A 22462-nucleotide genomic window follows, 5' to 3' on the forward strand; every position below is an offset into this window, starting at 1 on the left:
TTTTTGTCATTAATTATGTTATAATAAAGAAACACAACGACATACTTGAATACGTCAAAAAAATAGGAGATAACAAATGTATATTACTGATGAATTGTTAACTAAAAAGTATGAGCAAATAAATTCCAAATTTTACATACATTTACCTGAGATTTACTATCTCAAGTAAGTTTTGTATATAGCCCTCATTTTTGATACTACAGCCTACAGTATGCACTACAAGTATATCATTTTTCTTTCATTTTGTGTTCTTGTTGAAATGCAATTCTAAAATACAGGTGACGACTGACTTATGCCACACATTTATTATTATTATTATTTATATCTGTATCTCTATATCTTTTCATTTGTCGTTGCTGATGATTTCACAATTCTGACATGCTACCTCACATACTGAATTGGTGTGTCAGAAGTTTGTCTTTGACATTTACATTTTTTCACTAAGAAAGTCATAATTATGACTTACCATCAGTATTTTTTTCATTCCATCTTTTCATCAGCTTTATTCTTTCAGGTTTGTTGTAAAATTTGTTCATGATTGTAGAGTATTTGTCAGAGATAATGACCACTGATGGACTGAATCAAAGTTTTCCTAGAAGGCTAAGAATTTTCATTTGTTTGACAAATCTAAGTTAACTTCAATGTAGTTTTAATTGAAATGGCACCATAAAATCATAATATAATAGAATTGGTAGGCCATAGAAAGCTACAAAAATTTAAACACCAGTAAATGGTTGTAAAAGTCCTTTCCATCACAACCAGTGTGGGGCATTTTGTTGGTTTGCTGTGTATGTATATGAATGTGTACGTTATGGCAGCTGAGGAATCTGAAGCTTTTATTTTGAAGGTATAATGGATAGAGAAGCGCTAGAACTGGAACAAAAAAACTCCACCTGTCATTCTCGGCTCATTAGGCAAATGAAGGCATGCACATCATGGCCTACTTCTTTATAGAGGAAAACAAATGAACACAAGCCAAAAATACAGACGATAAAGAAGTTTTCACAAACTGGGTCTCATTTATATGGGAATTTAGGCCATGTCACATTCCTAACCAGAGAATATAACACAGACTTCAGATGGGGTAGGCCTATCTTATGGTGTGTTCTGAAATTTAGTTTAGGTTTGAGTGATGGCCTACATACTGCATGCAAAAAAAAAAAAAAAAAAAAAAAAACCCTCATGCAGTGGCTCACAGAGAGTTGTTTATTTTCTCTTGCATTGCACTACCCAGCTTTCCTAACCTTTTACAGACATCAACACAGAAAATAGAAAGTAAGAGACACAAAATATGATTTGTTTAAAAATGTCTGCCTATTTCCCTCATTCACATTTACATCAGATCGTTTGAGCAGGTAACCATGTGACTGGTTCGTGAGGAGGAAAGAGATGAGGGCTCTGACTTGGTCTCAGTAAGACATTTGGAATTGCCTTGCTTTTCATCACCCTTGAGAGTGACCATCACACTACATTTGTGAATAAAATTCTCATCAAAGATGTCCGATTACGAAAAACGTTTTGATCATTTTCCAGAAAAGATGTACGAGCTTGTGGAAATTTTCATTTCGTTTTCAGTTCGTGTCCCCATACTTTTCAGTTGTAACTTTTTCGTTTTGACGGAAGAAAGATACAGAAAAGAACGAAAATACCTTTGAACTCATTCGCTTCGCAGTTTCCGAGCGGGACATGAACGCAGCACGTTACACGCCCCTCTTATCATCACTGGCACTCCCACAATGCAACGGGGTAATGTAGTAACATGGCGTCAATGGTTGCTGTTTTGACCAGGGCCGTGGGATTTGAAAAACATTATTTAGAACATAACCATGGAGACAGCTAAACAATAATCCGAAATCAACTTTACAACTCGAAAGTAAGTTAACACACACTCTTCTGTGTTGCAATGGTTGAACACGTTTTCTTCTGTTTTTAATGACTTGCTGCTGTGTGGCAACTGTGTGCCAGTATTATTTATTTCCCGTTAGCTAGCTCTGCCGGACGACCGGGCACAGTGGCTAACATTAGCTAGCTTACGAAGATAGCTAGCTAACTGCAAAGTCGGCTAAGCAAAGAGTCCCCAGGAAGTCAACGTGAGTCCTTCCTATAAAGCAGGAAACACATTTTGGTTTTAATGGTGAGCATTTCTTTTAGTCGATATCATCTGCGTGCGTGATGACCCCCTTCTCGTACCTGTTTTGGAAGTTGAGCTAACGTTAAGTCCCAGTGTTGTTTCGAAGTCTGTCCCCCCTCAGTTTCGTTTTCCTCTTAACGGAACCAAATATTAGCTGCAAGTTGATCTCAACTGCTCATGTCTGCGACGCCTAAACATAACCTAACATTACCCGAAAATAGTTCCTAACACCGCACATTGAGGCTAATGGTACGGTATATACAGTTAGAAGGGGAAACAGACTTCGACACATCACTGTACTGTTGGCTGGCTCTGTCCGTATGAGATGTGTTTGTGTTTATGGGGTCAGTCCCTCTTTGTAATATTATACAATGGCGCATAAATTTATAATCAACGCTGCATTAGGGCTTCAACCAACAATTACTTTCATTATCAGGTAATCCGTTGATTATTATTTTGATCAACTGGTTAATTATTTAGCCTATGAAATGTAACATATATATGTAGAAAAACAGCCATCACACAAAAACTTAAGTGAAGTCTTCAGCTTTCTTATTTTGTCAGACCAACAGTCCACCACCTAAAGATATTCAGTTTACAATGATATAAAAGAGAAAAACAGTAAATTCTTGCATTTGAGAAGCACATTAAATAACTTGAGCAATTAATCGATTAGCAAAACTGTCATCAGCCAATTGGTTGTATTAGAAATGAGTTTCAGAGCTGTCATAAAATAAACACAGAATTTGCACTGTTCAATGTTACAATACAAGCAGGAAGATGCTGCCAGTCTTAACTGTAATAAAGAAAAGTTAGTGTCTTGATTAAATGTACCTGCCATTCACATCATAGTTTATATGATTATCATATTTTCTAAGATGTGTCTCTGGTAGAGCCTGTAACTTCACAGATTCTGTGCTGCTCACTGGACCAAAAAATAAGTAAGGCAGCGCTGCTGTCTGCAGTTGTGGAGCCAAACTGTGTGATTCTCATATAGGAGGACGGGAACATAAATATTAATCAAGACTTTTCAGTGTCTGTTTAAAAACTCACATTTTAGCTGTCTTTTGACCCAGAATCTCATATTACTACTCTGCTGCCATTCTTTGATGTGGTACACTAGATTTGAAAGGATTAATCAATCAATGGACAGAAAGTTAATCTACAACTTTTTGGACATTTGATTAATTGTATCTCCTGTTGAAGACATTGAGCAAACATGCCAATCATTCTCTGGTTCCAGCCTTGGCTGCAAGCATCTTTTTAATATCTGGAGCTGTTGGATTGGTGACAAAACAAGCCATTTAATGTCATCACTTTGCAATTAAAAAACCGTGATGGACATTTTTCACTACTTTCAGGCACTTTATTTACTAAAAAAATAATCTTATTGGGGAAAATAAAAGGCAGATTAGCCAATTAAGTGAAAGTAATTGTTAGCTCCCATCCTGTAAAATACTACATAGAATTTGCCCTGTGAAAATGCAAGATTTAAAATAGACAAAGACTGCACTGTATATCAGTGTATTCACATCAAAATATTTTGTAGATTTAGAAAACATTTATGACACAGGCCTTTACTATTGTGGCCTCATGATTAAAGACAGCACCAAAACTTCTTGCCATCTTTTTTTTTTTGTTTGTTTTATTTCCAGCATACTGGGTAAGTTAAAAGAATGTTAATGTTGTAATTCACATGTTTATTTTACATGGGAAATGACATGTTTCAGTCAAAATAGTCAATTTCGAAGCTATTTTTCATTTTAATAATTACTGTTCTTTTTGTAGTGTAATGCTAGTTATACTGCTAGCTTTGATTTTTTTTTTTTTGCCTAGACTTAAGGTGGCCTGCCCCCCCTGGTCATCCTCAGTGTGGTGTTGACTCCACCAGGGACAGGAGCAGCAGGGAAGGAGGGATGGATGAGTCCAAAAGTCCAGTAAAATCAGGCAAACAGTCTCAGCCCAGAGGAGCCAAAGCTTTGTCGAGCGAGAAGTCAAATAAAGAGATTCCTGTGCAGAGAGAGGGTACAGGGTCTGCACCCCGCAGGCAAGAAAACCTCAACGCTGCGAAGGATGAACATAATATAGGAAGCCGCGGGCCGGGCAAGACTTTCGCAGATATCCCCCAGGACAAGAGGAGAGGACGGCCCTCCAGACTGACCAGACTGACTGGAAGAACGAGCTCTGGGGAGAGAGGGAAAGGAAAAGTGGCAAGCTCCCAACAGCAGCTGGTGGCACAGGCTCCTGACTCCAGGGTGTCTCTTTCAGCAGACAGCAGCCCCTCAGCAAACAGAGAGACCAGCTCTCCTGCAGTGCACGGTACACCTGAGAAAGGCCTCACAGAGCAGGCCAAGAGCTCGATTTTGGCTCCAGCAAAGGAAAAGTCCCATGGTGATTTTGCATTATGTTTTTCCTGAGGTGATTATATCGTCTCCACCAAATGTATCTCGGTTAAACGGCTTTGTCTTTGTTGTTTGTAGGGGTGAAAGCTGCTGCATTGATGCATCAGTCAGCTGAAGAGGGCATAGAGGTGAGGCCCCCTGTGGACGAAGGACCGCTGACAGAGCAACAGCTGGGCCTCCGACAGGCAGAGGAGCGCCTCTACAGAGACTACATCCACCGACTGTTGAAAGTATGGAAACAATCTGCCCATGCCTGATATACAGCAAATCAGCTGCTGCATTATGGGTCCAGCCGATATAGACAGATAATTTGATAAATTGATAAATAGATTTACAACTGACAGCTGATTGAAGTCAAAATACACTTTAGCCTTGTAAACCAAAAGACCCCCTTAATGTACATTCACACTTTGTTGATTTTTCAATGAGGGAGGAGGAGTTGATGTAGTTTTAAGAATTGTTAACAAGGTTAGTGAACTTCTTTTTTACGGAAAAAACAAATCAGACACAAATTACTATTCTCAGCAGAGTTTTTTTAATGCTGTAAAAGCATGTTTGGATGGGTCTTTTAAACTCTCATAGAGTTAATTATATCAGTTGAGGATTATCATTGTGGTATTGTTTTGCAGTGGCTTGTTTAGCCAAAACTAATAAAGAAAGAAAGATAAAGTGAGCTCTAACATGCTTTGGAACAGATTTAACTTAACATGAGCTGGTAACTGCTTATTGTCTTGGGGCTTTGTTGAGATTAACAAGTTAAGTTTGAAATACAAACAGATGTGTCACCTATTTCTTTGGTTTCAATCCAAATGAGATCTTATATCTGCGTCAGGTGTAGCCAAAGTTCTGGTACAGCCTTTTTGTGTTAAGAAAATGTAAAAAGTTTGACTTATTTTGATTTATAAGGACGATAACGTTTCACTTTGTCCAGTCTGTTCCTCTGGCACTGGGGATTTGTTGATTTTATCTCCACCTAGTATGTGCAGGTGAGGTTCAGTGGTTGATCAGGCGCAGGATAAAACAACAAAATTTCCCATTGAAAAATAGGAAAAGAACATGCATTAACTGAGTGCTTTTGTCTCTCTTTGTTTTCACAGCAGTCCCCAGAGTACCCAAACTATCAATACTTATGCAAGCTCTGTTCTGTGCACATTGAGAACATTCAAGGAGCACACAAACACATCAAGGAGAAGAGACACAAGAAGAACATAATGGTATAGGAATTTTAAGGGTGTTGTCACTCGTGCTTTATTAATTCTCTTTTGAAGCAGTATAATATAGGGGTTCAGACTTCAGTATTTGAAGTATTCTGGTTGTGGTGCATCAGGAAAAACAGGAGGAGAACGAGCTGCGCGCCCTGCCGCCTGCCTCCGCTGACCAGATCAGGGCCGTGGATGCAGCCGTCCTAGAAACAGCCAGGCAGCACGGGATCTCGGAGGAGGACTTTGAGGTTCGGAAGGCAGTGGTCATCAGGATGGAGGAGATCATCAAGAGGCACCTCTCAGGTTGTATGCTGTGATGTCACTCAGCCTGATTAATATTTCCTGCAGCGAGTAGTGTAAAAAGAGGAAATGCATTGGAAACATTTGATTTTCAAGTCACGCTGAAGTTACACTTCACTCAGTGTGTATCTATGTAATCTTTTCTTACAGCTTGTTCTCTCCGTCTCTATGGTTCCTGTCTTACCCGATTTGCCTTCAAAACGAGTGATATCAACATTGATGTCACCCACCCTTCCTCAGTAAGTGTGCTTCTGCTATTTCACAAAACAGTCATGTACTTTCTCAAATAACATCAAGAAGACATTGTAAATCACTGACGTTTGGTCTTATAGTTCATGGTCTCGTGTTCTCTCCTTACTTTTGTCTGTCCAGATGACACAACCTGAGGTCTTGATTCAAGTGCTGGAAATCCTTAAGAACAGTCGTAAGTTTTGCTTGGCGTATTGTAAATGTTTTCTTTAGGGACGTACTCAGTTGCATAAACCCACTGTTCTGCTTTGTCTGGAATTATTGGCTTTACCTCGCTGGTTCTCAGCTCTGGTACCATTTGCAATTTAGAGGAAACTCATTCCTTGGAAATTCCTTATCTGCTTAGTCTTGGGCTTCAATAATGCTACTTCATGTAGTTAGGTTTTTATGTAAAAGTTGTGCAATTAGTTTGTGTTAGTGCAACTTCCTTGAAGGTCATTTCCTGTTTTTTTTTTTTCTATCTCTCTTCACTAGCTGAATTTTCTGAGGTTGAGTCAGACTTTCATGCCAAAGTTCCTGCCGTATTTTGTCGGGATGTTTGCAGGTGAGTGTTGGTGTAAAAGTGTTCATGTGTTTCTTAAACTTTTCTATCTGCGTGTTTTTGTCAGTTTACACTCATTAGTGTTTAAATATCTGTCAAGAGAGGGAGTTTATGGCTTCAGGTTACTTTAGTAATGTTTATAGTATGCAGTTTTCATGTTTTTAATTATTTGTCAGTGACTTTACATTGATGCTTAGAAGCAGGATTTCTTTTTAGGACTGCAACCTGGCACTAGATTATCTCAGACAGCACAGAGTCAGATATGTTTGGTGGTCACTGATCTCTTGTCTACCTGCACATTGTTACAGCACATATCAACTTTTGCATTTGGGGCCCGCAGTTCCAGTATTAATTTACAGCCTGGTACCAACTCTGGGTTCCCCAAAAAACCTCTTCCAAAAAGAGATTGCAATACATCGCATGTGAACCCTTTAACGTAGCAAACTTTAGTTGTGTTTTTTATGTGTATGATTTTTCGCCTCTGTTTCTGTGCAGCGGCCTGATGTGTAAAGTGAGTGCAGGTAACGACGTCGCTTGTCTCACCACCAATCATCTGGCAGCCCTGGCTAAACTGGAGCCCAGATTGGTTCCGCTGGTGCTGGCCTTCCGGTACTGGGCACGGGTAAGGCTGCGACTGACTCCTCAGCTGAAAGAAGAAATGATAAAAATCTTTCTGTGCATGTTCCTATGCAGGTTGGAATTTTCAAAAATAGTGTGCTTTTCTCAAGTCTTGTAAACCTGGTTTGTTTTAGTCTTTTACTAATTAGTGCACAGTACAAAGCACACAGTATGCCAGTTTAAAACTAATATACTGATACTGGACTGGAATGCTTGTGTATTTTCTTCAGGTTACTCTTTTTAAATAAAGCACATCTCTGTTGTTCTATGTAATGAACTTAATGTTGAGACTATAATGAGTGAGGATTTGAGAAGTATTGAAATTCAGGGTTTTTTTTTTTCTCCGTAGCTGTGTCACATCGACTGCCAGGCTGAAGGTGGCATCCCCTCATACTCCTTCGCCCTCATGGTCATCTTCTTTCTGCAGCAGAGGAAAGAGCCCATCCTCCCTGTCTACCTGGGCCGCTGGGTAGGTGAAGTGTTTTCCAGGTCTTCGTCTTTTTCCACTCTCACTGGAGAAGAACTGCTCTGTGTGCACTCTTAACTTAAAGAAAAGTATTTTTCAATGCATTTTTTTTGTTTTTGCAGTTATTTGAGCATTTTGTGCATGTATTAGCTAGCTGACAATAGAGGTCCCAGCTGGAAATGTTACAGTTCATGGCTGCTGCATTCCAAACACATTACAAACAGAGACCTGTTATTTTCTGATAAAGAGAATTGTTATCATAGACGTTATTGCACATCTAACCTGTGCACCTGAACCCTCGTCACTTCAGACAAATACACACCTGAACCTTGTCATAGAAATTTGAAAAGAGAAAACATGATTCACAAAATCTGTTCATAAGATTGCACAAAAGCACAAAACATGCTGATTAATCACATCTTGTCTGTGGTTGTAATCTTATATTATTTATACTTGCTAACATGTCCTTTGAGTGAGATATAGTTATGTTGATAAAATATATGAAAAGTTTTATTTTGTCTTTGCCAACCGACCTACGTTATATCTTGTGCATCATCCCAACTTTTCATAACAGGAAGTAAAGGTTTTTGGTTTTGTTTTTTAGCTGTGTTTGTGATTAAAACACATAGTGGAATTATCACTGCCTGGATAATGTAGGCAGTGTCTGCCTGTTTCATGTAATGCAGAGGGTGACCCACATTCTTCATCGGTGTCTTGTTTTCTGAAAAACACTCCCACACAACATGGCTCAGGTCTGTGTAGGGAAACATGAGTCTAACACAAGATGTTGGTGTGAAGGTGTGTCTGTCTTATCTTAGCAGGTGTACTAACTCAAGAAAAAAACATGACAGATAAATCATCCTTCCACAGCTCTAACGAGGATCTCATTAGATTTTTTTAGCGCTATGCCGCATGCATTTGCATAATAATGAGGAAAACGGATGTGAAGCTGTTGCAAATCATCAATTTCTATAAGATGTAAAATTCATATTCAAAGTTGCATGATGATAGAAAATGACCCATTTAACTAAGACTGCATTTATCTTTTTGTGGCATCACTGTTAAAAGATGTTTTTAAATTAACTCTAAGTTATATTTTAGAGAACAGCATTTACCACCAGGAAGGACCCCTCTGCAATACTAAGAAGAGTGTAGATGGAAACATTTTTTTTTTCCTCCTTGAGGTGGTTCTTTAGACCTTCAGACTGTTTGTACCACAAGGTGCTTGCAGAGACATGGTTATGTGAGAAGAGAAGAAAGATTTCATTAAAATGATCAAAGATTACCTGAAGTTTCAAGTTGAAGAGTAGCTTAACACCAAGTTGAAAAACAGTGCTCTCTCTGGTTGAATTGACTTCTGGGTGTGCACCTGCAACCATACCCAATAGTGATGTCACCAGGCCCTGTTGTGCAACTCTACATCACTGCAGCAGGGTGAGCAGTTGAACCACTGGAGGTCAGTAATGACCCGATTTTCAGGTTTTAGGTTTAACACTAACTTATCATTTGCTTTATACTTGTGCAAAGTCTAAAAGCACCCAGAATATAATGGAGTGAGTATAGCAAGTCTGAGAGATGAGAGATGTGTCCCGCTAGAAGAAAGGCACAGAGCCGCACTGCTTTCCCCTTTTGTCGCTCTTTACTTGCTTGATATCAGACAGAATTGTCACCTTGTTACACTCCGTTTCCATCCTCAGTCTGACATTGCCTCGACTCTAATCGATTTGGAGGAGGGGGAGTTTTCCCTAAGGAATCACTGTAGTCATACGTACCCTGGGTCTAATGCCATTTTAAGCTGACGCTGATACATAGCCATGCCAACATACAACCACAGCCACTGGTTTTGCCAGCGTTTTAGGAGTGGCAAAGAACAGTCTCAATAGCAGTGTCTATCTTGTCTATAGCTGGCACCATTGCTCTAGCACACAGCTTCACAACAGCATGACAATGCCGATCGTCCAGCCCGCTGCTGATTGGCTCATTGTTAGTCCCACACTCATTGGATTGTCTGCTTTTTCAGACGAGAAACTACTGTTTCATGTCATGATGCCAGATAAGTCAGTCAGCTCAGAGTGGACCGAGCAAGCTCTTAGCCCAATCCCACGGATGCATTTTTTTGGTAACGAGAATGAAAGGCATATTGCTGTTGCTTGGCAACACAGATTCACCTGTCAATCACTTGTGTGTTGCAAGCTACACGTGGTAACTATTTCTGGCAGGTTTTTTTTTCCCTCCAAACAATCAAAACACAATAACATCACATCCAAAACTTAACCTGAAACTCCAAGTGACCCAAATGTTCCTGTTCTGTGAGTTCAGACAGCTCCGACTGTGCAGTAACATGGACAAGCAGATTTTCCCCCGTTTTTATAGTTGAGTGTTCACTTCTTCATGCTCATCATGTGCTTTTCTGCTTGGATAGAGGAGAAAGAAGCTCAGTGATGTAGAGCGTTTTTCTACTCAGAGCTGAACTTTCTTAAACTCAAGGTCCTCTGAGCTTTCCTCCAAAAATACATGGCGGGCTAGGTGGATAAATGCGAGGTGTTGGTTGATGCATACCATGCAATCACAAAGGGGGGCTTTTGTTACACGATGTCCTCCACTTCTTTCTCCATTGTTTTCTGTCTGTGTCTGTCAGCAAAGGCCAAAATGCCTTTTTTTTATCACCTCTCACTGAGATAGAAACGCTGCCATCAGGCAACAACTCTATAACTGTCATGCCTGCTTGTGTGTGTATTTGTTAAGTGAAAATAAGCACAGAATTAGTTTTCTTGTTTTGGCTGTATTCTTCGGGCTGTATTTCTACACTCTTCTAAAGCGTGGAAAGTCATGTGGAATTCAGATTTTCTGCAAATATTAGACACTATCAAAACGGTTTTGATAATTACATACTGAGGCAAATATTCTTTATATTATCACTTAAATATAATATATCCGAAAATGGAAAATTACAGGCCTTATAGGCTTTAGGGCATTCAATCGTTCGCAACTGGACCTCGTCAGTTTGTCTTAGAAGACGTTTTGCCTCTCATCCGAGCAGGCTTCATCAGTTCATGCGCACCAGACTAGATCGGACAGCTTTAGTCCAATGAAATGGTGTTAGGTTCAAGTATTTATCCTCTGAGTGAGGCCAACCCCCAAAACCAAGGATGGTATCACTCTATTGTGAGGCAAACGATCCCCCATTAAGGCGGGGAATGAGAATATTCACAGGCATCTACAGGCCATATAAATTGTGAAACAGGCTGCAACACAAGCTGTGAGATGACCATGCATAGCAAGTCTCCCGGTCACCACCAACGACATGACAGTACAGCATTAAAACATGGATATTAGAAGCTGAATTAGAAACTGGGCTTTTAAAAAAAAAACCAGAAGAAACTGAATCATATCTTTGCTTACTCGTTCAGATCGAAGGCTTTGATGTGAAACGCGTGGATGAGTATCACCTAACTGGAATCACGTTGGACATGTTTGTCCGATGGGAGCGCAGACCTCCAAGCTCCACAGACGGACGAGGGGAGAACCGCAATGAAGCCAGAGGAGAAGGCAGACCCAAACCAGAGCAGAAAAAGCTTGATGATGCTCATTATTCAGAAGGCTTGGTGAGTATCACTACAGTGTGCAGTCATATCTTAACAATTTATTTGCCTTTGATTCAAATTGCAAATTCTGCTTTGATGGAGGGCAGTGTTGACATTTCTGCTTTTCACTCTGCTTTTAACCGTCCCTCTGCTTCTTTCCACTAAAGACCCGCCTAACTTTGGATCTGGGTAAAGGTGTGTCGCTCGGCCAGTTGTGGTTGGAGCTCTTACGTTTCTACACACTGGAATTTGCTCTTGAAGAATACATCATCAGCATCCGCTTAAAAGAGCTCCTCTCCAGGGAAGTGAAGAACTGGCCACGTCGCAGGCTTGCTATTGAAGGTAAGATCCTGCTCTGTTGGAAAACTCATCCTGCAGGTCTGGAGAAAAATCAGACATTCACTCTGTGTCCTCTTTTTTCCTTTATTTTTTTTAGATCCTTTTGCGTTGAAGAGGAATGTTGCACGAAGCTTAAACAGCCAAATGGTGTTTGAGTACATCCAGGAGCGCTTCCGAACAGCTTACAAATATTTTGCTTGCCCCCAGAGAAGAGGCGCTGGGGGGCGCAAGAGAAGCAAGAAGACAGGCAAGCAAGGAGCAAAACTGGAAGATGTCGAGAAGAAGGAGGCTGCATTTGTGAATAAGGAAGAAGACGACGGGAAAGATGAAAAAAGTCAGAGTCTGAGAGGGCACCAAGGGTCGAAGGAGGATGAGGAGCCTGACAGTGATGATGATGATGATGGTTCGGATCCGTCCACAAAGAAGGATGAGATGACCTTAGATGCCAGCCTCATGGACATGGTTCTCAGTGAGGGGAACAAACCTTCTTTCTCCCCCAACGGCCTGCTGGACAGTGACAAGGAGGGGGAGGAGGAGGAGAGCAGTGTTTCAGATAAGGATGGACCTGTTGCATCAGAGGATCTGCACTATGTGTTTGATAAGATGATTTTCACTGGTGGGAAGGTAATTATGGCGAACAACATTCATCCTTTGTGTACATGTTTTTAATGGAGTCAGTAGCATCGAATCAAGGATTCATTTAAAATGCTGAATAGTATTGTATATTGCTCCTGAACTCGGTGTGATGGAGCTAATTTGAAAAGGGAAAAAAATGAATAGTGGAGTTCCAGATTTTCCAGTTTTATAGCTGCAGTATAGAAGAAGCATCATCTCACCTGTCTGCATTAATGGCTTCATGTCACTTGTGTGAGGGGTTAACATTTAGGGAGAGGCTGTATTGTTTTATTTTCACATGATGACACCGTTCATACGTTGGCTTCAGTGGTTAGAGAGCATAATGGGACACAGAAATGTTTTGTCACAGTGATGATCTTGCCTTTGTGTTGTTTAAAGCCGTCGTGACTGATTGGTGAATTAATTTACGGTCTTTGAACTTTTTTGTTCCAGCCTCCAACAGTTGTGTGCAGCATCTGCAAACGAGACGGTCACCTGAAGGACGAGTGTCCCGAAGACTTCAAGAAGATTGAGTTGAAGCCGCTGCCTCCTATGAACGACCACTTCAGAGATATCCTCGATGGCCTCTGCAAATTGTGTTACTGTGAGTAGTCAGTGGTCCAGTTCAGACTCTTCTTTCACTAAAGTCTTTATTGTAGGTTTATTGTCTTTGGGAAAAATGGAAAAATTAAAAAGTTTAAAAAGTCTAGACCTTACCTGCTCCTCACATTGAATATGTTGAACAACAGCTGAAATTGGGTCATATTATTTACCAGTGTGAAACTGACTGATCTGTTTTTGAAAATAGTGAACAGGTCTCATGAAACCCCCCCAAAAAAGCATTTTATTTTGTTTGTGCTTTGAACACATTAGTAAGTAAACCATGATATGTTAGGAAATAGGTTTAATAAGTTTACACGACTAAACTTGCTCTGTATCAGTGAATCAGTATAAAATGATTTTAGGACTGCAATTATTATTTTCATTACCAATTAATATGCTGATTATTTTCTAGATGAAGCTATTAATTGTTATTACTTCTCAATCAATTGACTAATCATTGCAGCTCTGTGTGACTGAATATATGTTCTGCTGTTGGTAGATGAATTGTCACCGACACATGTTGAGCAGCAGAAGAGGGAGCAGATCCTGGCCAGCCTGGAGAGGTTTATAAGGAAGGAGTACAATGGTGAGCATCAAGCATAAACAAATTCCCAAATATCAACCTCTTTAAGTACGCTTGTTAGAGAACCAAGCCTTTTTTTTCCAATATCCTCAATATGTATTTATTTATTTAGTTTTTCAGCAAGCACTCTTGTTTTCTCTCTTTTTACTATTAATTTGCTGTTGTTGCTGTTTTCTAACCCAGTGAAACACTCATTCAGCCGCCACACCAAGTTCTGTTCTCAAATCTAACACTTAAAACTTTCTTTGAATATTTCTCAGTTCTTTTTTGAAATCCACATGAACCACACTTATAATGGCATAAAAGATGACCAACTGCACAGCACTTAATAAAAAAGAAATCACTTTAACAGCTGGTCAACCTGTTATTCCTGTTATTTCCTTCGTCCAAAACAGTGGTAAAGAACTCCAGGAGCAAGAGCCAGGAGTATAGCTTTCACTGAAACAACATTATGACTTGTGGTTTAAATACTTGCAAAATTTATCAGCGCACACAAAGCCAAAGCCAAGCTCTGTATGACGTATTTGCAGATCAACCACACAAATCCACCAAGGCTAGATTCCATTACTTCCAGCAAACTTCACGGAGGGCAAAACAGCATCATTGATCTGTTTTAAGCAAATATTCTCTGCTCGTGATCAGCTAAAAACACAAAAACACAGAATCTGTCACCACTATCGAGCTTGTTTGTAACCAGTATGGACAATATTATCTTCACTTAGCCTGTCTGTCCTGTTCTCTGCTCTGTGTGTGTGTATGAAGGGGCTAATCCCACCCTCAGTGAAACATGAGAGCAGATGATATTAATGATAGCGTGAAATTTTAGCAGCAGTGCTCATGCTGCTGCTGAATGAATATAGGGTTAACACTGGTAGTGGCACAGACTTACACGCACTCTCATTTCGGAACAGCGCAGAGGCCCTCACAAACATAAAACTCAGATTTCTGAATGGATATGTGGTAGTATTTAAGCTTTAAAAAGAAAACATTTTTTTTTGGCCTGGTGGGAGTTCCTTTTGGCATGGCACAATAATAGGGGAAGCCCTGCAGTGAGAACAGTGTTTCTGTTAAAGACGGTGTGGTGAATATGACATGAGTGTTGCTGTTTCTGTATTTTAGCCAGCGTTTGAATAGACTTTCACTGTTGTTTGAGAATGTCTGATAGTGATACAGAATGTGTGTTTTACCTTCGGATTGGAATCAGAATTTCTTCCTCTGTGTGTGAATTCACAGATAAGGCTCAGCTCTGCTTGTTTGGCTCCTCCAAGAACGGCTTCGGCTTCCGTGACAGTGACCTTGACATCTGCATGACTCTGGAGGGTCATGAGACCGCAGAAGTATGCGGACGAAACACACTCACTGCTGTTTGATTCAGCTCACGCCTCCTCAGTGGAACTGACATTTAGTGACCCTGTAATTTTTAATCTGTCTGAACAGAAGCTGAACTGCAAAGAGATCATTGAAGGCCTCGCAAAAGTGCTAAAGAAGCATACAGGTGAATTAGCAATTTACTAATTATCTCTTATCTATCTGTCAAGGACTGAATCTGACTGGTTGTGATCTACCTTTTTTCCAACATCACAGGTCTGAGGAACATCTTGCCTATCACAACAGCTAAAGTGCCTATTGTGAAGTTTGAACACAGACAGAGTGGTCTGGAGGGAGATATTAGCCTTTATAACACCCTGGTGAGTGAACAAGGCTCTCACACCAGAACCTGCCTTCACTATTCTCTGAAGTGCTGAGACATGCTCTTATTTAAGTGCTGAATGAATGACTTTGGACGTGTCGTCTCTGTAGGCTCAACACAACACCAGAATGCTGGCTACGTATGCAGCCCTGGATCCACGTGTACAATTCCTGGGATACACGATGAAGGTGTTTGCAAAGGTATGTGAAACCGATAAAGTAACCCTTAACTGATTGCTTTTGGACAGTTAAGTTTGCAGTTTTCTGTTTTAGTCTTTTTTTAGAAAGTTGTCTGTTAAAATGTAGCTGACATGAATTTCACCAACTCTGGAAGTATCCAATGATAACACCATCCTGACACCTCTGAAGGCACTGAAGCGATGCTGTGTCGCGTCTTGCTGTGTAACTAACCTCCCTCTGTGCTCACAGCGCTGCGACATTGGGGATGCGTCCAGAGGAAGCCTCTCGTCTTATGCTTACATCCTGATGGTGCTCTACTTCCTGCAGCAGAGGCAGCCGCCAGTCATTCCAGTCCTGCAGGAGGTACCAGCTGCTGATTAATGACCATACCCTTTAAACTCAGAACAAACCTCTACCTGAAACACAAAGGGGTGTGTAGCTTTGAATGAAATAAAATGAATAGCTCTGTATGATGTCTTTGTAGATCTTTGATGGGACGACTGTTCCTCAGCGGATGGTAGACGGCTGGAATGCTTTTTTTTGTGATGACCTTGAGGATCTGGTGAGTGTAATTATTTAACTTGCACTCCTTGAGGTCTTCTTGAACTTGGGACAGTATTGAATTGTTTCACATTATCTGTTAGTATTCCGTATATTGCTCCCGTCACATATCTTCTCCTATTTCAGAGTTGAATAGTTACTAAGTGTGTTTCTTCTGCCTACACAGCGTCGGATTCTCTCCGAGCTGCAGCCGAACACAGAGTCAGTGGGAGAGCTGTGGTTGGGACTCCTGCGCTTTTACACCGAAGAATTCGATTTCAAAGAGCATGTCATCAGCATCCGCCAAAGGAAACGCCTCACCACCTTTGAGAAACAGTGGACCAGTAAATGCATTGCTATTGAAGGTGATCACACGGATCTGCTTATCCCTTTGTTGCTTCTTAATTTAATTATAAGAGTCGTCTTCTCCACTCACTCATCTGTTCTTCTCCTCAGATCCCTTTGATTTGAATCATAATCTTGGTGCTGGAGTTTCCCGCAAAAGTAAGTGCTTTAGTCCACTGTTCTTAGTCATAACCAGAAATACCTTTTTCAAATTTGTGTTATAAAATGCTCTGAAACTTTTTCTTTTTAATATAAAATAACATAGAAAAGTTTGGGACTGGGCAAATAAGTAGTTGTTCTCTTGTGATGCTGAGTCGGAGGTGTTTTCCTCTTTGACATCTACTCTCTGACACTTCAGGCTTTCTGCCAGTTTCTAACTGTTTGATACTTGAATGAAGAAACATGTGTTCAAGATTCTGTGCCCTATGGTGCCCTTTGCTTCCTCTAGTGACAAACTTCATCATGAAGGCGTTTATTAACGGGAGAAAGTTGTTTGGAACTCCGTTCTACCCCATCCCCGGCACCGAAGTGGTACGTCACTCATGGCTCAACCAAACAGGTCAAAAGGTTTGAATGTTGTCTGCTGTGTCCCCCGAGGAAAGTGTCTAAATTAGCTTCCATTTCGGTTGTGTTCTGCTGCAGGACTACTTCTTTGACTCGAAGGTGTTGACAGACGGCGAGCTGGCTCCTAATGACAGATGCTGCAGGATCTGCGGCAAGATTGGACATTACATGAAGGACTGTCCAAAGAGACGCAGGTTGTCTACTCTTCATTCAAGAAAATGTTTCTGTCACTCTGGTAGAAGTCAAAGGAAAACTAAAAGAAAGGACTAAGAAGTAATAAATATGCATTAAATTCCGAGAACTTCCAATTCTCTGTTTTTCACAATGTAAAAAAAGTATATTTAAATGTGCATCAGCATTTTTTTTTAAAGCGTCACTCTGCTGTTTTATGCGTCAAACGTGTCAGGGAGCAATACACTTTTGATGTAGTTGCCATAAGAGAGAATAGAGATAATAAGCATATGGCTGCCATGGCAACAGTAACACATAAGTAATGTTTAGATGAATGCCTTCATTAAGTGCCATTATGAAATTAGTTATTTAAGGAGTCGGCAGTTTCACTTTATTTCTATGATTTTAAACTAGTATGTTGAACCATCGCAGCTTTCCAGTTATGTGTTCAGGTCTAGTCGTTGGCTGTTGTCATTTCCACCACACAGTAGCTGTGACGTGAAACACAGTAATGTCGGTTAGTTAATTTTCCTCTTTTTAATTATTTCCAGGCTTTTGTATGTAGACGTGATAGAAAATGTGTTGTTTTGTTTAAGTTCATCTCCCCACAGCAGCATCTTGGTACATCAGCTAAAATGAGCTTAGGTGACTTTTATTTGAAGCTGTCAGCATTATTACCTCCAGCACCTTCACAATGACCCAAAAATAGAGGCCGTTGATCAGCAACACCTTGAGAAAGATACGAGAGGGATACAGGAAGAGAAGCAGGTAAACTTATGAATGCCAGTGGAGAGTGCATCGGAGACAAAAGTGTGATTGAGAAGAAAAGACTTGAGAAACGAGTAGAGCAGCAACAGTAAGAGAATGACTTATTCCTGAAGCTCCAGCTGAGTGACAGAGCGAATGTTAAGTTGCTCAGTAGGTGGTGTAAAGGCACAGGAAAGGATAATGCTGAGTCTCTAGGCTGAGGCCTTGATTATGTGCCTAACCACTGTGTTTGGACCTAAAAAATCATTTTTGTGTGCTTTTTAGTATTTAGAGCAATTTCACAAAGAGTTTTGTAGAAATCTTTATCACTTTAATTAAAACCATAACTTTTTTTCTTGCAAGACATTTGTAAGTTGACTGTATGCAGCTGAAGGTGTTTAATTGAAATGAAACAGAAGTGTATTTGATATTTAGGAGAATCTGTACGGTTGTAATGTTTCGTGTGTGTATGTTTGTGCACTCATTAATGCCTGTCTGTATTGAATGTGTCTGGTTTATTCACCCTTCTTGTTATGCTCTGAATTTTTTCTCTGCCAGGGTTAAGAAGAAGGAAAATGACAAAGATGAGGACATTAAAGAGGAGGAGCGGGAGCCGAAGGACAGACGTTGTTTTCAGTGTGGGGACACAGGTCACGTACGGAGGGACTGTCCTGAGTACCGGCACCTCAAACAGAGAACCGCCGGAGCACAAGGTATCCACAGAGTCTACGTCACTGAGGTTAACCCTCACAGAAACTAACCGAGAGTGAAGACGACCACACAAAATATTTCTTTAAGGACATTCTAGATGGTCTTTCGGTCATTCTCGTTTATACATGTGAACTGTCTTGACAACATCTAAAATAGACACAACTAATATTCAGACCTTTAGGGCGTGAAAATGAAACTGCTTATATGGTGTGTCATTCTTCCTCAGCTCCTCATGTGGTACAAGCCATAGTGAGCTCCCAGTCCATCCCCATTCCCCAGACAGCTGCAGAGTGTCCTGGAAGAACCAGACAGTCCTCTGAATGTGTGAGTACACTGGTTAGACATTACACTGGGGTCGGTTAACCCAACTTACTGAAAACTCAATAAAAAATGGTTTCTCACTTTCACTTAAGAGATGACCTCCATTCAAATACACAGGAAGTGAGTGGGATTTAATTTGTTGGGCCCATAGATGTGAAAACATACATAGAAAAGTAATTTCATCATCATTTTACAAGTTGAAGGTCTCAGAGCTGAAATGTTATTCATAACATGAGTACAAGTGAACTACAGTGCGCAGAATGTTTAGGTTTCTTCAGTCAAGCCTTGATAATACTGCACACCTGTAAACAGACAGAAGTTTGTCTTAATGAATAGTCCCTGTAAAAACTGTTCACAGTGATGAAATGTGGGCAAATGAAATCAAAACTAATTTGGGTGAACTGGCCCTTTGAACCTCTGTTGTTCAGAATCTAATTATGTTTTCACCATTGAATGAATTTATATTTGAGTATGTAAATAAAAGTTTTACTTAAGTCTGGTTGTTGATTTCTTTTTCTTTCTTTCTGTCTTGTTCTGAACAGTCCGATAGTCGCCAGACTCCGCCCTATTCCCCACAGCCTACTGCTATCCCTCAGAGTTCCTCCCAGTCCTCCAGTTCCCCCCAGACCTCCCACAGTAAGACCAGTTCTGCTGGTCTCTCAAAGCAGCCTGCTCACCCCCAGGTCCCCCTGTCTCTCTTCAGCTTCCCGACCTCCCATCCAGGCCAGTACCACCCAGGGACGCTCACTGCACTTGGGCTTCTCCCCTCCCACCAGCACCAGTCACACCACTCCCAGGGGCAGCCTCATCACCCAGTCCACATCCCCTCCACCTCCTGGCCCATCCACGGACCAGTCCTCAGCACGTCCTCTCCCACCGCCCCCTCCCCGCCCAGCCTGAAATTCGCACTGCGTTCAGCATCGGGGAATGGGAGTCCCACAGGCTCAGGGGGCAACCCCAGCCCCATGAACCTGAACGACCCCAGTATCATCTTTGCCCAGCCGGCAGGGAGGCAGCTGGGCATCGGTGGGCCAGGACGGGAAGGACACTGGCACAACCACCTGGCACAACCTGGGTCACTCATGGGCAATGGCACTGTAGTCAAGTCAGGTATTCACTGGGTGAACCTTGGTGGCACCGTCTGTGTGTGACTCTGTCTTTCTGTCTTCCTGTTTCTCTATCTCCAAATACAGATTTCATGTAATTAGTAAATTATATGGACAGTCATTTTATTACACTATCAAATGATTTTAGGTCCCAATCTATAGTAAACAGTAGTTCTTTGCCTTTTTCCCTAGAAGATTGAGAAATAATTAAAAATATATGTATCTGTGACGTTGTCTTGGTGGTGACATCAGGTTCACTCTGATCTGGACTACACCCTTATCAGACATACAGAAACCAAAGTGTAGCTGTTTTCCTAACTAATTTAAGTATTACCTACCATACCTTTTGGTTATGCAGAATTCATAGAACTGTACTTGAACTTTGCCCTGTTTGTGAGTTATTGAGTGTGTTTTGATCTTGTCTCTACAGATTCAGGCCACTCAGCCCAGTTCGTAGGTATGAGCCAAGGCTCTCGGTTATGGGAGCACAATAAAGCACCACAGTATGCCCTGTCACCATCCTGGCCCTACCGAATGCCCCAGAACTTCATCCAGCAGGGCAACGGAGGCTACCAGCCCAGCAAACCCTTCATGGCACAAGGTCAGACGCGATACAGATCATCTATTGCTGCTGGGAAAAATAGATAATCCCAAATTGTCCATTTGCACTGACTTTGACTTGATTCTGTCCTTTCATTAGGTTCTGTGGTACATCCAAATCCAAACTTCCCACTGGTCCCACATGTTCGACATCAAGTAAATCTGAATTTCATCCAACAGAAGAAGTAAACTAGCATCTCCTTTTAGATTGATGGTCAGTAACACATCAAATCAAAATTATGTCCTCTCTCCATCATTTGATCACAAGAATTTTTAAAATGAATTTTATCATTTTTGTACAGTTTTTATGTTTTATTTTTTGTGTCATTACATTGATTTGTGATACAAATGTCAAATATTTTAATACCCCCATTTTTGAGGGGGTCCAAAAAAGTGTTTTTATTTTATGTGTAAAGTAAGGAGGAAAAATGTAAACCTTTATTTTTATTAGCTGTATTCATACTTTGCTTGCCACAAGATGAAGGCTTTGAATAGACGTTTGTTTTAAAAACAATCTAACATGTCACCCTAAGTATGTAGTGCCAAAAGCAGAGATAGCAAGAAAAAAGGGAAAAAAATCTTAAATATAAAAAAACGCTGCAAAAAAATAAAGAAAAAAGCAAACAACTTTGTTGTGTCATGTGGGTTAATCTCTTCAGCATGTTTTTGTGCACTACTGAATGATCCTGCATATGATGTGGTTTCATAGACGTCTTTGAATTACCGTCAGAACTGCTCTTTCTTCACATTCTGTTGGTAAAGTTTTTAAACATTTTTGAAAGTTAGAAAATGAGATAAAACTAAATCCTATGCCGGGGAAATAGTAGAATAGTAGAATCAAATGTGTTGAAAAACAGATTTAGCTTGTTTGCCCATACCAGATTTCCAAATTCAGGGCCCCTGAACATTTACACTTACACTGTATGCGGACTCCTGTCTGTATGACACATCTGGTGTGTCCTGCACTTGTCAGTTATTGCAAGTCACAAAGTGCAATATGGCAGGTGTGTTTGTTGCAGTTAAGATTTCATTCCATATTAACATGGCTACTTGATGTACACTCAAAGTCTGACATGGCACTAAAAAGACTGTAAATGAACATAAAAGTGTGAAGTAAGACTCTTATTACATGGTCGATAAACAGTTGACTGACTGTACAGTAGATCACAAACTGTACATCCAATAACATTTGACACTAACTAGTGATGCAGGTTCTTCTCAGGTGATCATTCATAAGAGCTGGCTGTATCTTAGAGTGGATTGGTCATTTTGTGCAGGACCGGTCGTTTGATCCCTGGGTCCTGTCTGCATAGCAAAGTTTCCTTGAACAAGACAGTTAGCAACAAATTGCTTCTGATAAGGAGCCCAGCTTAGGGAAAGAAGAATAGCAAGTCAAGCTGTGGGCCAAATGAATGCAGTGATCATGAGACATAGGTAGACAGATCACATCACTCATACACAATCATTTCTATCACAACAACATTAGGATTCCAGTCCTTGCGGCCAGATGAGTTTTGTCAGCGTGCTTAGATTCATGATGTGATCGCTGTGAAGAAGCTTTGTCCTTGTTCAGCTCCACTGAAGCTGCAGAGATGTGAAAGGAAAAAATCTTTGGTTCATGTGCACAGAGCGGACACAGAATCTGATGTTAGTTTATCTCGCAGCTGAAAACTGGATTTACCTCAGTGACATTGTGGAGTTCCTCAGGGAACGCAGAACTTCGTATGAATTGTAGGAGATTTCTGTAATGAATCTGTAACAATGCAAGGTGACTGAACTGAAATGAATGCCACATACAACTCTTTTCTTATTTCATGTGAAAACAGTTGCTCTGAAAATATGTTCAGCATTTGGT

At 40.7% G+C, this 22462-nt stretch overlaps 1 protein-coding gene across 1 annotated transcript; it reads left to right on the top strand.

Annotated features, from left to right (window-relative positions):
* The first annotated feature begins 1752 nt into the window (after nucleotides 1-1752).
* On the top strand, nucleotides 1753-21235 carry tut4 (terminal uridylyl transferase 4). Its single transcript, XM_041935038.1, has 30 exons — nucleotides 1753-1873; nucleotides 3968-4522; nucleotides 4612-4763; nucleotides 5631-5747; nucleotides 5861-6038; nucleotides 6186-6274; nucleotides 6408-6459; nucleotides 6759-6828; nucleotides 7321-7447; nucleotides 7793-7912; nucleotides 11320-11514; nucleotides 11661-11835; nucleotides 11930-12456; nucleotides 12901-13051; nucleotides 13550-13636; nucleotides 14867-14970; nucleotides 15071-15128; nucleotides 15218-15321; nucleotides 15434-15523; nucleotides 15752-15865; nucleotides 15987-16064; nucleotides 16230-16407; nucleotides 16499-16546; nucleotides 16836-16918; nucleotides 17030-17145; nucleotides 18428-18582; nucleotides 18807-18904; nucleotides 19444-20011; nucleotides 20438-20608; nucleotides 20708-21235. Exons 2-30 carry the CDS (start codon nucleotides 4048-4050, stop codon nucleotides 20794-20796), a joined length of 4569 nt encoding a protein of 1522 aa, XP_041790972.1. The 5' UTR covers nucleotides 1753-1873; nucleotides 3968-4047; the 3' UTR covers nucleotides 20797-21235.
* The last annotated feature ends 1227 nt before the right edge of the window (nucleotides 21236-22462 follow it).

The sequence above is a fragment of the Chelmon rostratus genome, chromosome 4 (assembly GCF_017976325.1).
Source record: "Chelmon rostratus isolate fCheRos1 chromosome 4, fCheRos1.pri, whole genome shotgun sequence".
Classification (NCBI taxonomy): Eukaryota; Metazoa; Chordata; class Actinopteri; order Chaetodontiformes; family Chaetodontidae; genus Chelmon; species Chelmon rostratus.

Bases quoted from the DNA above. Each gene is read 5' to 3' on its own strand.
- tut4 (XM_041935038.1), top strand. From the start codon at position 4,048: ATGGATGAGTCCAAAAGTCCAGTAAAATCAGGCAAACAGTCTCAGCCC. The intron at 11,836-11,929 runs GTAAGATCCTGC...TATTTTTTTTAG, and splicing joins TCGCAGGCTTGCTATTGAAG to ATCCTTTTGCGTTGAAGAGG. The intron at 15,524-15,751 runs GTATGTGAAACC...CTGTGCTCACAG, and splicing joins CGATGAAGGTGTTTGCAAAG to CGCTGCGACATTGGGGATGC.